Source organism: Bombina bombina, chromosome 3 (assembly GCF_027579735.1).
Source record: "Bombina bombina isolate aBomBom1 chromosome 3, aBomBom1.pri, whole genome shotgun sequence".
NCBI classification, from domain to species: domain Eukaryota; kingdom Metazoa; phylum Chordata; class Amphibia; order Anura; family Bombinatoridae; genus Bombina; species Bombina bombina.
In genome coordinates this window covers 1114665187-1114678778 of record NC_069501.1, presented here as the reverse complement: position 1 = coordinate 1114678778, position 13592 = coordinate 1114665187, and the positions used below count along the sequence as shown (strand labels likewise).

Sequence of the window (13592 nt, the reverse complement as noted above, 5' to 3'; positions counted from 1 at the left end):
TGGATATCTGTGAAATTATTTTCATGTTGTTACCCAAATTCCTTTGCTTCTAATAATAAAGAAATATTTCATCATAAATAGTATCTTTAGATACATTTTTCTCAAAAAAGGAAAAAAACAAAAAAGTATTTAATTTTTTTTTTTTTCAAACAAGTGTAATTTTAATCTTCAGAAAGTAATGGGTGTCACTATTTTTTAACCTAGGTTTTCCTAAGTTTAAAAGCCATTTTAGAAAAGGGGGGCGAGATTGCATATACGGCACAGGCTTTAGCGCAATTGCTAAAGCCTGCACCGCCCGTAATTTCACCTCGCACATCGGGGTATTACATATACGGTGCCAGCAGTTCATAAAGTTCCATAAGTGGGATAAACTAGCAATGTCCAGAAATGAGCGTAAATACAAATTTCTGTAGTTGCCAGTGATTTACGGCACTTTAGAAATAAAATCTCCCGTAAAAGTCTAACATGCCACCAAAAATAAACCAAACACGTAAAACCCTTATATCCGCCATCAAACCCACATCGAAACTAATAATAAAAATATTAACCCCTAAGCCAACAACCCCCCTACAGCGCAATATGCCTAATTAAACTATTAACCCCTAATCCGCTAATCACCCACATCGCAATCTATCTAATAAAGGTTTTTACCCCTAAATCCGCCAACCCCAACATTGCAAACTACCTATTAAAACTATTAACCCCTAATCCGCCATTAACCCACAACGCAATAAACCTATTAAAATATTAACGCCTAATCCGCCAAACCCACACAACGCAATAATGCTAATAAATCTATTACCCCTAAACGGCCAAACCCCACAACGCAAATAACTAATCACTAAGCCCCCTAACCTAACACCCCCTAAATTTACCCATTACATATATTAAAATAAAACTAAATTACAATTAAAAAAAATTAAAAAAATATACCTAATCCCTATGAAAATAAAAAAGCCCCACAAAATAAAAACACCCCCTAATCTAATACTAAACTACCAATAAGCCTTAAAAGGATGAGTTCTACTGAAATCCTATGGGCTGATTTAAACAGCCAATAGGATTTCAATAGCTCTCATCTTATTGGCTGATTTGAATTTGAAGAATCAAATCAGCCAATAGGAATTCAAGGGACACCATATTTAATTGTGTACCTTGAATTTACTATTTAGTGTACGGCAGAGATCGTACGAAGAGGATGCTCCACGCTCCATGGCTCCGCAGTCGCCAGTCTTGCTCCGCACTCATCTCCGCTCCGCTCTGGCTTGGATGAAGAAAGAAGAGGTTCCCGCTTGGAAAAAGACTTCACCGTAGGACTTCAGGAACCATTCGCCACTTAGAAGAAGACTTCAGCGCCTGGAACCGTGAGTACCAACCTGGTGGTTAGATTTAGGCTTTAAAAAAAAAAAAAAAAAATGTTTTCTTTTTTCTAGATTAGGGTTATGGGCCTTCTTATAAGAGCTGACTGTCCTTTTAAGGGCAGTAAAAGAGCTAAATGCACTTTTAAGGGCAATGCCCAAACAAATGCCCCTTTAGGGGCAATGGGTAGTTTAGTTTTTTTAGTGTTAGGTTCTTTAATTTTGGGGGGTTTAGTGGATGGGGGGGTTTTACTGTTAGAGGGAGGACTTAGTATTTTTTTTGTAAAAGAGCTGATTTCTTTATGACACTGCTCTACAAAAGGCCCTTTTAAGGGCTATTGGTTGTTTAGTATTAGATTAGGGGGTGTTTTTATTTTGGGGGGAGCTTTTTTATTTTCATAGCGATTAGGTATAATTTTTTTATTTTTGATAATTTTGTTTTTTATTTTCTGTAATGTTAGACTTTTCTATTTTCTGTAATTTTAGCTTTTTTATTTTCTGTAATTTTTGCTTAATTTACAATTTTAATTGTAATTTAGTTTTATTTTAATTTATGTAATAGGGTTAATTTAGGAGGTGTTAGGTTAGGAGGCTTAGTGATTAGTTATTTGCGTTGTGGGCTTTGGCGGTTTAGGGGTTAATAGATTTAATTGTAATTTAGTTATATTTTTATATATGTAATGGGTTAATTTAGGGGGTGTTAGGTTAGGGGGCTTAGTGATTAGTTATTTGCGTTGTAGAGTTTGGCGGTTTAGGGGTTAATAGATTTATTAGCATTTTTGCATTGTGTGGGTTTTTCATAGACAGCAGACAGATGAGCAGAGTGCCTCACTTTGGGTATGAAGTGGGCCGAAGATCTCCTATGTGTTGTCCAGGGCTCAGGATGTTGTAGCCGGCTCCACTCTGTCAGCAGGTCTGGACTATGACCATCTATACAGGGGTTAATTTAGGACCTTATTGCCCCCACTTCTAATTGCTATCCATATATTTAAAGAGTTTTGCCTTACGTTCTTGTGCCTGTTCAATAATATTGACCTTTGGGTTCTAAACCCATCTCTGTGTTTGTGTGTTATTATTGAGTTACGTTTCTGTTATATCAAGTTTTATGTATAGGCCACTGCTTGATGATACATTATGTTTTATTTGATCTATCTTTCCCCTCTTTGTTGACCCAGTTGTTGGACTTTTGCCCTAATTACATTTAAACCTTGCTTTCAATGTTGTTTTGTTTGACTTACCAGAATAAATCATATATAATGCATTCTTTGACATATAAGGGTATATTTATTAATGTGAACTGCTGGTGCAATGCCGCCCCCTGCAGATTAGCCACTAGCAGGGGGTGTCAATCAATCCGATCGTATTTGATCTGGTTGATTTCTGCCCGCAGCCTCAGAGCAGGCGGACAAGTTATGGAGCAGCGGTCCTTAGACCACTGCTTCATAACTTCTGTTCCGGCGAGCCTGAATGCTCGCCGGAAACAAGAGGCATCAAGCTCCATATGGCGCTTGATAAATCGGCCCCATAAAAATTTTTCTTAAAATATTGTTAGTTTGCAGAAATGTCCCAAAATAGCAAAAAGCCACCACCCAAAATGTAAAAAAAATGTTTTCACAGCTGGAAAAAAACCCAACTAATTATTTTCTAAATTTTACTATCAAGCATTTAATGGTTTCATATTTTGCAAAGGAAAATCCAGAGGTGTGCTTAAATCTTAAACATTCACTGTAATAAAATGTTAACAGTGAACTTGTAATAGTGAACTTGCTCATTTAACCACTTGACTACCACTAAGCCATATGAATGATGAATACATGGAGACCATTTAGGGTCGCCGAAAATATTAGTTAATGCTAGAGACAAAATTTGGGCCACTATTAAAAAGATTAAAAGCCACTTATTTAAAAATACTATTGTAAAAATGAAAGATCAAAATGAAGAAGTTCTGTTAATTTTAAATGATACTTTCAGTATTAGTAAAGGTCTATGTGTATATATGTGTATATATATATATATATATATAGTGAGGAAAAATATATTTGATCCCCTGCTGATTTTGTACGTTTGCCCACTGACAAAGAAATTATCAGTTATAAATTGATTTGAATTTTAATGAGTGAAATTAGTATTTGATCCCCTATCAATCAGCACGATTTCTGGCTCCCAGGTAACAAGCTGAGATTAGGAGCACTCTCTTAAAGGGAGTGCTCCTAATCTCAGCTTGCTACATGTATAAAAGACACCTGTCCACAGAAGCAATCAATCAGATTCCAAACTCTCCACCATGGCCAAGACCAAAGAGCTGTCCAAGGAAGTAAGGGACAAGAATGTAGGCCTACACAAGGCTGAAATGGGCTAGAAGACCATCGCCAAGCAGCTTCGTGAGAAGGTGACAACAGTTTGTGCGATTGTTTGCAAATGGAAGAAACACAAAATACCTGTCAATCTCCCTCGGTCTGGGGCTTCATGCAAGATCTCACCTTGTGGAGTTTCAATGATCATGAGAATGGTGAGGAATCAGCCCAGAACTACACTGGAGGATCTTGTCAATGATTTCAAGGGAGTTGGGACCATACTCACGAAGAAAACAATTGGTAACACACTACCCTGTGAAGGATGGAAATCCTGCAGCATCAGCAAGGTCCCCCTGCTCAAGAAAGCACATGTACAGGCCCGTCTGAAGTTTGCCAATGAACATCTGAATGATTCAGAGGTAAACTGGGTGAAAGTGTCGAGCTCTTTGGCATCAACTCAACTCGCCGTGTTTGGAGGAGGAGGAATGCTGCCTATGACCCCAAGAACAACATCCCCACCATCAAATATGGAGGTGGAAACATTATGCTTTGGGGGTGTTGTTCTGCTAAGGGGACAGGACAACTTCACAGCATTAAAGGGATGATGGACAGGGCCATGTACCGTCAAAGCTTGGGTGATAACCTCCTTCCCTCAGCCAAGGCATTGGAAATGGGTCCTGGATGCGTATTCCAGCATGACAATGACCCAAAACACACACACAGCAAAGGAAACTAAGGAGTGGCTCAAGAAGAAGCACATTAAGGTCCTGGAGTGGCCTAGCCAGTCTCCAGACCTTAATCCCAAAGAAAATCTGTGGAGGGAGCTGAAGGTTCAAGTTGCCAAATGTCAGCCTCAAAACCTTAATGACTTGGAGAGGATCTGCAAAGAAGAGTGGGACAAAATCTCTCCTGAGATGTGTGGAAACCTGGTGGCCAACTACAAGAAACGTCTGGCCTCTGTAATTGCCAACAAGGGTTTTGCCACCAAGTACTAAGTCATGTTTTGCAAAGGGGTCAAATACTTATTTCACTCATTAAAATGCAAATCAATTTATAACTTTTTTGAAATGCGATTTTCTGGATTTTTGTTGTTATTCTGTCTCTCACTGTTCACTGAGCCACTATCAAGCCACATATTTAAAAATACTATAGTAAATGAAAGATCAAAATGAGGAAGTTCTGTTAATCTTAAATTATACTTTCAGTATAAGTAAAGGTCTATAAGGAAAAGTATCTATGCAACAGCATGAATGTTAAATAAAGTGTAAGCTTAATTAGTTTGTATGATATCCTTATGTGTATCCCAGGCATTCTTGAAGTCCCCCACAGTTTTGTTGTTACCATCCCTAATAGAAGTGTATTCCATGGGCTCCATTTAACAAGCAGCGATGGCTGCTTCACAGACCCAACTTTTCTGTCTCGGTCAGAGTGAGCCTGAAACTCTAGTTAAGTAACCACCGCACCTACTTAACTTATCCACAAAACTTTAGGTGGATTTGTCCACCCAGCCTTTGACAAATGGAGCCCCATGAATCAACTATCTTTCTGTAAAGAAGTGCTCCTGCAAATAACTATTGAACCTGCTACCCTTCAACTTGAGATCATGACCCCTTGTTTTTGTGAAAAATGCTTACAGCCTCCAAAAAAGTGTTTTATCATATTAGCTCTTTGCCTTCTCTCCTCTAAGTTGTACTTTGAGATCATTAAGCCCATCATTGTAAGTTTTATTTTTTAGACCATGTACCATTTTAGTTGCCCTCCTTTGAACTAATTCTATATGTATTTATAACCTTCTGGAGATATGACCTCCAGAACTGCACACAATACTCAAGATGAGGCCATCTGACTCTTTATTGCTGACTTCCATGTCTTTCTTATGTGCCCAGATGGTTTGTATGAATATCCCAATGGTCTTAAGACTAGTGAGATTCTCACTGTACCTATCAAGAATACTAAAGCATAACATAGCAAGTAGGGTCACCTATGAAAAATACATATGTTCTTAGAATAAAACATTTTAAAATGGGTTCTTTAAATAACCACTGACATGTATTTTTCATAAAGGTCCTCTTTTAAAGTGGCAATATGGAAACCCTAACAACATGTCAATTACCCAATTAAAACCTGATGTTTAGAATACCCTGGTTCTTAAAGGATTAAATAGACACTTCTGGAGTAGTTAGTTAAACAATTAACAGCTCTAATTATATAAAGTAACCTTTTGGACTATAATGTATATTTTTCTTCTTTTTTCCCAAAAATATTTTTGCAATTTGATTTTATTAAGTATATGTTTAATTTTTCAGAAAGAACATTTGCTTTCATTGTAAATACCCGTCATCCAAAAATGAGAGCACAAGTGGAAGGTGGAATGAATAATGTTATATCCTCAGTCTTCGGGGAAAACTATAGCATGCAGGTAAGCGTGATCCATATTATAGATGAAAGTAGTAGAATATTTAAAGATTTTTTCCAAGTACATGCAATGAAATGGACATTTGTTCATGCTTTCAAAAGACAGAGTTGGCATAGATTATTTCATTCTGCAAAAATAATCACTTTTTTAGTACTATTAATATTATTTATATTAATTTTATGTTCAATGCTTTTTGAGTGGTGTTGTCCTTTTGAATAAGCAAGGCAGGTTTTTTAGCTCATGGTTATTCATAGTTGAGTGTGTCTCTCTTTTTTCTTTTTTGTATGCAAATTTCTATTGAATATCCTTTAAAGTAAGAAAGGAAGACTCAACGTGGATTTACAGAGTGGCTAAAACACTCCCACTCACCAGTGTTCTGACAGATTAGTCAATTCCTCAAATTAGCAAATCATTTCACTTCTGGCGGAGGCAAAAAAAGATAGTGAAGATGGGGGAATTACAGTGAAGTGTATATAAATATGCCTCATTAACAAAGCACTTATATGATTGGAATGTGGTGACGCAGGGGCGTGCATGTGCATTGGTTGAATTTACAGTCACACAGCTTATTCCACTTCACCAGAAGTGATGTGATTGGCTAATCTGAGGAATTGGCTGATCAGCCAGAACACTGGTTCTAAAGGCTGGATCCTGCACAGGGAGAGGGAAGATTAGCCAATCTGAGTGGCATGTGGATTCTAAACAGTGAGTGAGTTCTAGCTGAAGGTGCCTAGGGTCTTCCTAGATATATAGCTGCAAAATGTTAAATATTGAAAACAGTTGCAAATACAATTGACTATATTGGCCATAAGTATTGCTATATCATAAGGGTTTAATGTCACAACTAATAATGCTATTTAAATTGATGATTGGAAAATGTGTATTGGGAAACTGTACAATCCTAAGTGATTATGAATTTCAGGATAAAATGAGAAATGAACAGCATTGGAAGATAATGTGGTAACTAGGGGTTTTAACTAATTGGAAAAGTCTCATATTTCAAAAGCCACAAAAAACATTCTCTGCTACACCAGGAGCACGAAAGAACAAAAGAAACTGGAGAATATACTGATTAGACAAGTCACAGTACTTAGGAGAAAGTCAGAAACTCAGGGGGGGATACTATAGTCTGTTAATAAAGCTCCACACTCTTTACCAAAATAATTGACTGCAAAAATGATATGCTCAAATTAGTTAAAGAATCTAATGTTTGCAGTACTGACCTAGGTAGACATTGTGTTTAATCCAATGAAAGAGGTTTATATACTGCCGCTCCTCAGCAGTACATGGTGAGCCAATCAGAAGAGTAATTACTTGCAGAATTCTGTTCAGTACTTTACCTATGTGTTTAGAAATCACATGTTCATGACTTTTGTACCTATGTGTAAGCTTTGTTCTCATGATAGCCTTAAATTCCCATAGTATTTGTCCTTTCTACGTGCAGGGCCTATGTACAAAAATCCTGCCCTTTTCCAAGATGCGTGGGCACTGTGTAACTAAAAAAACCACACACTTTGTTTTCTTCTGCAGAATTTACACTTTTGTATGTATGTCTGTTTGTGAGTGTGTCTGAGTGTATGTGAGTGTGTCTGAGTGTATGTGAGTGTGTCTGAGTGTATGTGAGTGTGTCTGAGTGTATGTGAGTGTGTGTTTGTCAGAGTCTTTGCAGGTCTGGGAGTGTCTATGTGTCAGGTTTGTATGTGTATTAGAGAGTTTGAGTGTTTTTATGTGTGAAAGAGTGTGAGAAAAACTGTATGAGTTTGTGAATGTTATGCTTATAATTGTTTGCTGTGCTGTGCATAAAGCACGAGTGTGAGTGTGTGTATGTATGTAACTGTAAGGGTGTGTGTGTATGTGTTTATGAGACTTTGAGGCATATTTAAGAAATGTCTTGCGGACCTGATCCGACAGTGCGGATCAGGTCCGCAAGACATTGCTGAATGCGGAAAGCAATACGCTCTCCGCATTTAACATTGCACCAGCAGTTCACAAGAGCTGCTGGTGCTATGCCGCCCCCTGCTGACTCGCGGCCAATGGGCCGCCAGCAGGGGGTGTCAATCAACCCGATCGTACTCGATCGGGTTGAATTGTTGCGATTCCTGTCCGCCTGCTCAGAGAAGGCGGACAGGGTTATGGAGCAGCGGTCTTTGTAACCGCTGCTTCATAACTGCTGTTTCTGGCGAATCTGAAGACTCGCCAGAAACACGGGCCATCAAGCTCCTTTCGGAGCTTGATAGATAGGCCCCAGTGTGTGTGTGTATGTATGTCTCTATGAATGTGAATTTGTATTTTTTGTGTGTGTGCGCGTGTATGTATGTTTATATGTATGTATGTGTGTGTGTGTTATATGTGTGTGTGTGTGTGTATATATATATATATATATATATATATATATATATATATATATATATATATATATAACACACAGAGAAAACCCAGCACTCACTTACAAGCTCTCAGCTAAGATTTAAAAGCAAAAATGGAAAGGTTAGTCACCGCATCTGGCCAAATGGGACAAGCTCATGTACCACGTCAAGGTCCTCTCCAATACCTGAGACCCTAAAACAGCCACACAATGCAAGCTTTCAAATCCAAACAAACTGAAAACAAGGGAAGGGTGCACAGGAATATGTAACCACCCTAGACATATACAAAAGACGGAAGGGAACTGCACTCTCATACCGGACCGGGTACACATCCCATGACCCTGCAACATGCTCAGCCCTGGGTGCCACTGGCACTCACAGGAAGCTGTGCTGTCCCCAGAGCCACAAGCAGTTAACCCCAGACAGGTCTGGGTGCAAGAACCATAGGGAAAATTACAAAACAAATTAATACAACACACTGAGAAAACCCAGCACTCACTTACAAGCTCTCAGCTAAGATTTAAAAGCAAAAATGGAAAGGTTAGTCACCGCATCTGGCCAAATGGGACAAGCTCAGGTACCACGTCAAGGTCCTCTCCAATACCTGAGACCCTAAAACAGCCACACAATGCAAGCTTTCAAATCCAAACAAACTGAAAACAAGGGAAGGGTGCACAGGAATATGTAACCACCCTAGACATATACAAAAGACGGAAGGGAACTGCACTCTCATTCCGGACCGGGTACACATCCCATGACCCTGCAACATGCTCAGCCCTGGGTGCCACTGGCACTCACAGGAAGCTGTGCTGTCCCCAGAGCCACAAGCAGTTAACCCCAGACAGGTCTGGGTGCAAGAACCATAGGGAAAATTACAAAACAAATTAATACAACACACAGAGAAAACCCAGCACTCACTTACAATCTCTCAGCTAAGATTTAAAAGCAAAAATGGAAAGGTTAGTCACCGCATCTGGCCAAATGGGACAAGCTCAGGTACCACGTCAAGGTCCTCTCCAATACCTGAGACCCTAAAACAGCCACACAATGCAAGCTTTCAAATCCAAACAAACTGAAAACAAGGGAAGGGTGCACAGGAATATGTAACCACCCTAGACATATACAAAAGACGGAAGGGAACTGCACTCTCATACCGGACCGGGTACACATCCCATGACCCTGCAACATGCTCAGCCCTGGGTGCCACTGGCACTCACAGGAAGCTGTGCTGTCCCCAGAGCCACAAGCAGTTAACCCCAGACAGGTCTGGGTGCAAGAACCATAGGGAAAATTACAAAACAAATTAATACAACACACTGAGAAAACCCAGCACTCACTTACAAGCTCTCAGCTAAGATTTAAAAGCAAAAATGGAAAGGTTAGTCACCGCATCTGGCCAAATGGGACAAGCTCAGGTACCACGTCAAGGTCCTCTCCAATACCTGAGACCCTAAAACAGCCACACAATGCAAGCTTTCAAATCCAAACAAACTGAAAACAAGGGAAGGGTGCACAGGAATATGTAACCACCCTAGACATATACAAAAGACGGAAGGGAACTGCACTCTCATTCCGGACCGGGTACACATCCCATGACCCTGCAACATGCTCAGCCCTGGGTGCCACTGGCACTCACAGGAAGCTGTGCTGTCCCCAGAGCCACAAGCAGTTAACCCCAGACAGGTCTGGGTGCAAGAACCATAGGGAAAATTACAAAACAAATTAATACAACACACAGAGAAAACCCAGCACTCACTTACAATCTCTCAGCTAAGATTTAAAAGCAAAAATGGAAAGGTTAGTCACCGCATCTGGCCAAATGGGACAAGCTCAGGTACCACGTCAAGGTCCTCTCCAATACCTGAGACCCTAAAACAGCCACACAATGCAAGCTTTCAAATCCAAACAAACTGAAAACAAGGGAAGGGTGCACAGGAATATGTAACCACCCTAGACATATACAAAAGACGGAAGGGAACTGCACTCTCATTCCGGACCGGGTACACATCCCATGACCCTGCAACATGCTCAGCCCTGGGTGCCACTGGCACTCACAGGAAGCTGTGCTGTCCCCAGAGCCACAAGCAGTTAACCCCAGACAGGTCTGGGTGCAAGAACCATAGGGAAAATTACAAAACAAATTAATACAACACACAGAGAAAACCCAGCACTCACTTACAAGCTCTCAGCTAAGATTTAAAAGCAAAAATGGAAAGGTTAGTCACCGCATCTGGCCAAATGGGACAAGCTCAGGTACCACGTCAAGGTCCTCTCCAATACCTGAGACCCTAAAACAGCCACACAATGCAAGCTTTCAAATCCAAACAAACTGAAAACAAGGGAAGGGTGCACAGGAATATGTAACCACCCTAGACATATACAAAAGACGGAAGGGAACTGCACTCTCATACCGGACCGGGTACACATCCCATGACCCTGCAACATGCTCAGCCCTGGGTGCCACTGGCACTCACAGGAAGCTGTGCTGTCCCCAGAGCCACAAGCAGTTAACCCCAGACAGGTCTGGGTGCAAGAACCATAGGGAAAATTACAAAACAAATTAATACAACACACAGAGAAAACCCAGCACTCACTTACAAGCTCTCAGCTAAGATTTAAAAGCAAAAATGGAAAGGTTAGTCACCGCATCTGGCCAAATGGGACAAGCTCAGGTACCACGTCAAGGTCCTCTCCAATACCTGAGACCCTAAAACAGCCACACAATGCAAGCTTTCAAATCCAAACAAACTGAAAACAAGGGAAGGGTGCACAGGAATATGTAACCACCCTAGACATATACAAAAGACGGAAGGGAACTGCACTCTCATACCGGACCGGGTACACATCCCATGACCCTGCAACATGCTCAGCCCTGGGTGCCACTGGCACTCACAGGAAGCTGTGCTGTCCCCAGAGCCACAAGCAGTTAACCCCAGACAGGTCTGGGTGCAAGAACCATAGGGAAAATTACAAAACAAATTAATACAACACACAGAGAAAACCCAGCACTCACTTACAAGCTCTCAGCTAAGATTTAAAAGCAAAAATGGAAAGGTTAGTCACCGCATCTGGCCAAATGGGACAAGCTCAGGTACCACGTCAAGGTCCTCTCCAATACCTGAGACCCTAAAACAGCCACACAATGCAAGCTTTCAAATCCAAACAAACTGAAAACAAGGGAAGGGTGCACAGGAATATGTAACCACCCTAGACATATACAAAAGACAGAAGGGAACTGCACTCTCATACCGGACCGGGTACACATCCCATGACCCTGCAACATGCTCAGCCCTGGGTGCCACTGGCACTCACAGGAAGCTGTGCTGTCCCCAGAGCCACAAGCAGTTAACCCCAGACAGGTCTGGGTGCAAGAACCATAGGGAAAATTACAAAACAAATTAATACAACACACAGAGAAAACCCAGCACTCACTTACAAGCTCTCAGCTAAGATTTAAAAGCAAAAATGGAAAGGTTAGTCACCGCATCTGGCCAAATGGGACAAGCTCAGGTACCACGTCAAGGTCCTCTCCAATACCTGAGACCCTAAAACAGCCACACAATGCAAGCTTTCAAATCCAAACAAACTGAAAACAAGGGAAGGGTGCACAGGAATATGTAACCACCCTAGACATATACAAAAGACGGAAGGGAACTGCACTCTCATACCGGACCGGGTACACATCCCATGACCCTGCAACATGCTCAGCCCTGGGTGCCACTGGCACTCACAGGAAGCTGTGCTGTCCCCAGAGCCACAAGCAGTTAACCCCAGACAGGTCTGGGTGCAAGAACCATAGGGAAAATTACAAAACAAATTAATACAACACACAGAGAAAACCCAGCACTCACTTACAAGCTCTCAGCTAAGATTTAAAAGCAAAAATGGAAAGGTTAGTCACCGCATCTGGCCAAATGGGACAAGCTCAGGTACCACGTCAAGGTCCTCTCCAATACCTGAGACCCTAAAACAGCCACACAATGCAAGCTTTCAAATCCAAACAAACTGAAAACAAGGGAAGGGTGCACAGGAATATGTAACCACCCTAGACATATACAAAAGACGGAAGGGAACTGCACTCTCATACCAGACCGGGTACACATCCCATGACCCTGCAACATGCTCAGCCCTGGGTGCCACTGGCACTCACAGGAAGCTGTGCTGTCCCCAGAGCCACAAGCAGTTAACCCCAGACAGGTCTGGGTGCAAGAACCATAGGGAAAATTACAAAACAAATTAATACAACACACAGAGAAAACCCAGCACTCACTTACAAGCTCTCAGCTAAGATTTAAAAGCAAAAATGGAAAGGTTAGTCACCGCATCTGGCCAAATGGGACAAGCTCAGGTACCACGTCAAGGTCCTCTCCAATACCTGAGACCCTAAAACAGCCACACAATGCAAGCTTTCAAATCCAAACAAACTGAAAACAAGGGAAGGGTGCACAGGAATATGTAACCACCCTAGACATATACAAAAGACGGAAGGGAACTGCACTCTCATACCGGACCGGGTACACATCCCATGACCCTGCAACATGCTCAGCCCTGGGTGCCACTGGCACTCACAGGAAGCTGTGCTGTCCCCAGAGCCACAAGCAGTTAACCCCAGACAGGTCTGGGTGCAAGAACCATAGGGAAAATTACAAAACAAATTAATACAACACACAGAGAAAACCCAGCACTCACTTACAAGCTCTCAGCTAAGATTTAAAAGCAAAAATGGAAAGGTTAGTCACCGCATCTGGCCAAATGGGACAAGCTCAGGTACCACGTCAAGGTCCTCTTCAATACCTGAGACCCTAAAACAGCCACACAATGCAAGCTTTCAAATCCAAACAAACTGAAAACAAGGGAAGGGTGCACAGGAATATGTAACCACCCTAGACATATACAAAAGACGGAAGGGAACTGCACTCTCATTCCGGACCGGGTACACATCCCATGACCCTGCAACATGCTCAGCCCTGGGTGCCACTGGCACTCACAGGAAGCTGTGCTGTCCCCAGAGCCACAAGCAGTTAACCCCAGACAGGTCTGGGTGCAAGAACCATAGGGAAAATTACAAAACAAATTAATACAACACACAGAGAAAACCCAGCACTCACTTACAAGCTCTCAGCTAAGATTTAAAAGCAAAAATGGAAAGGTTAGTCAC

General features: G+C 41.4%; 1 protein-coding gene across 1 annotated transcript in view; it reads left to right on the top strand.

Moving 5' to 3' along the window:
- MEDAG (mesenteric estrogen dependent adipogenesis) overlaps nucleotides 1–13592 on the top strand; it is a 76134-nt gene that overhangs the window by 45388 nt on the left and 17154 nt on the right. Inside the window, exon 3 of the mRNA XM_053708469.1 lies at nucleotides 5959–6071. Coding sequence (XP_053564444.1) covers nucleotides 5959–6071 — 113 coding nt within the window. The remainder of the gene's footprint in view (nucleotides 1–5958; nucleotides 6072–13592) is intronic.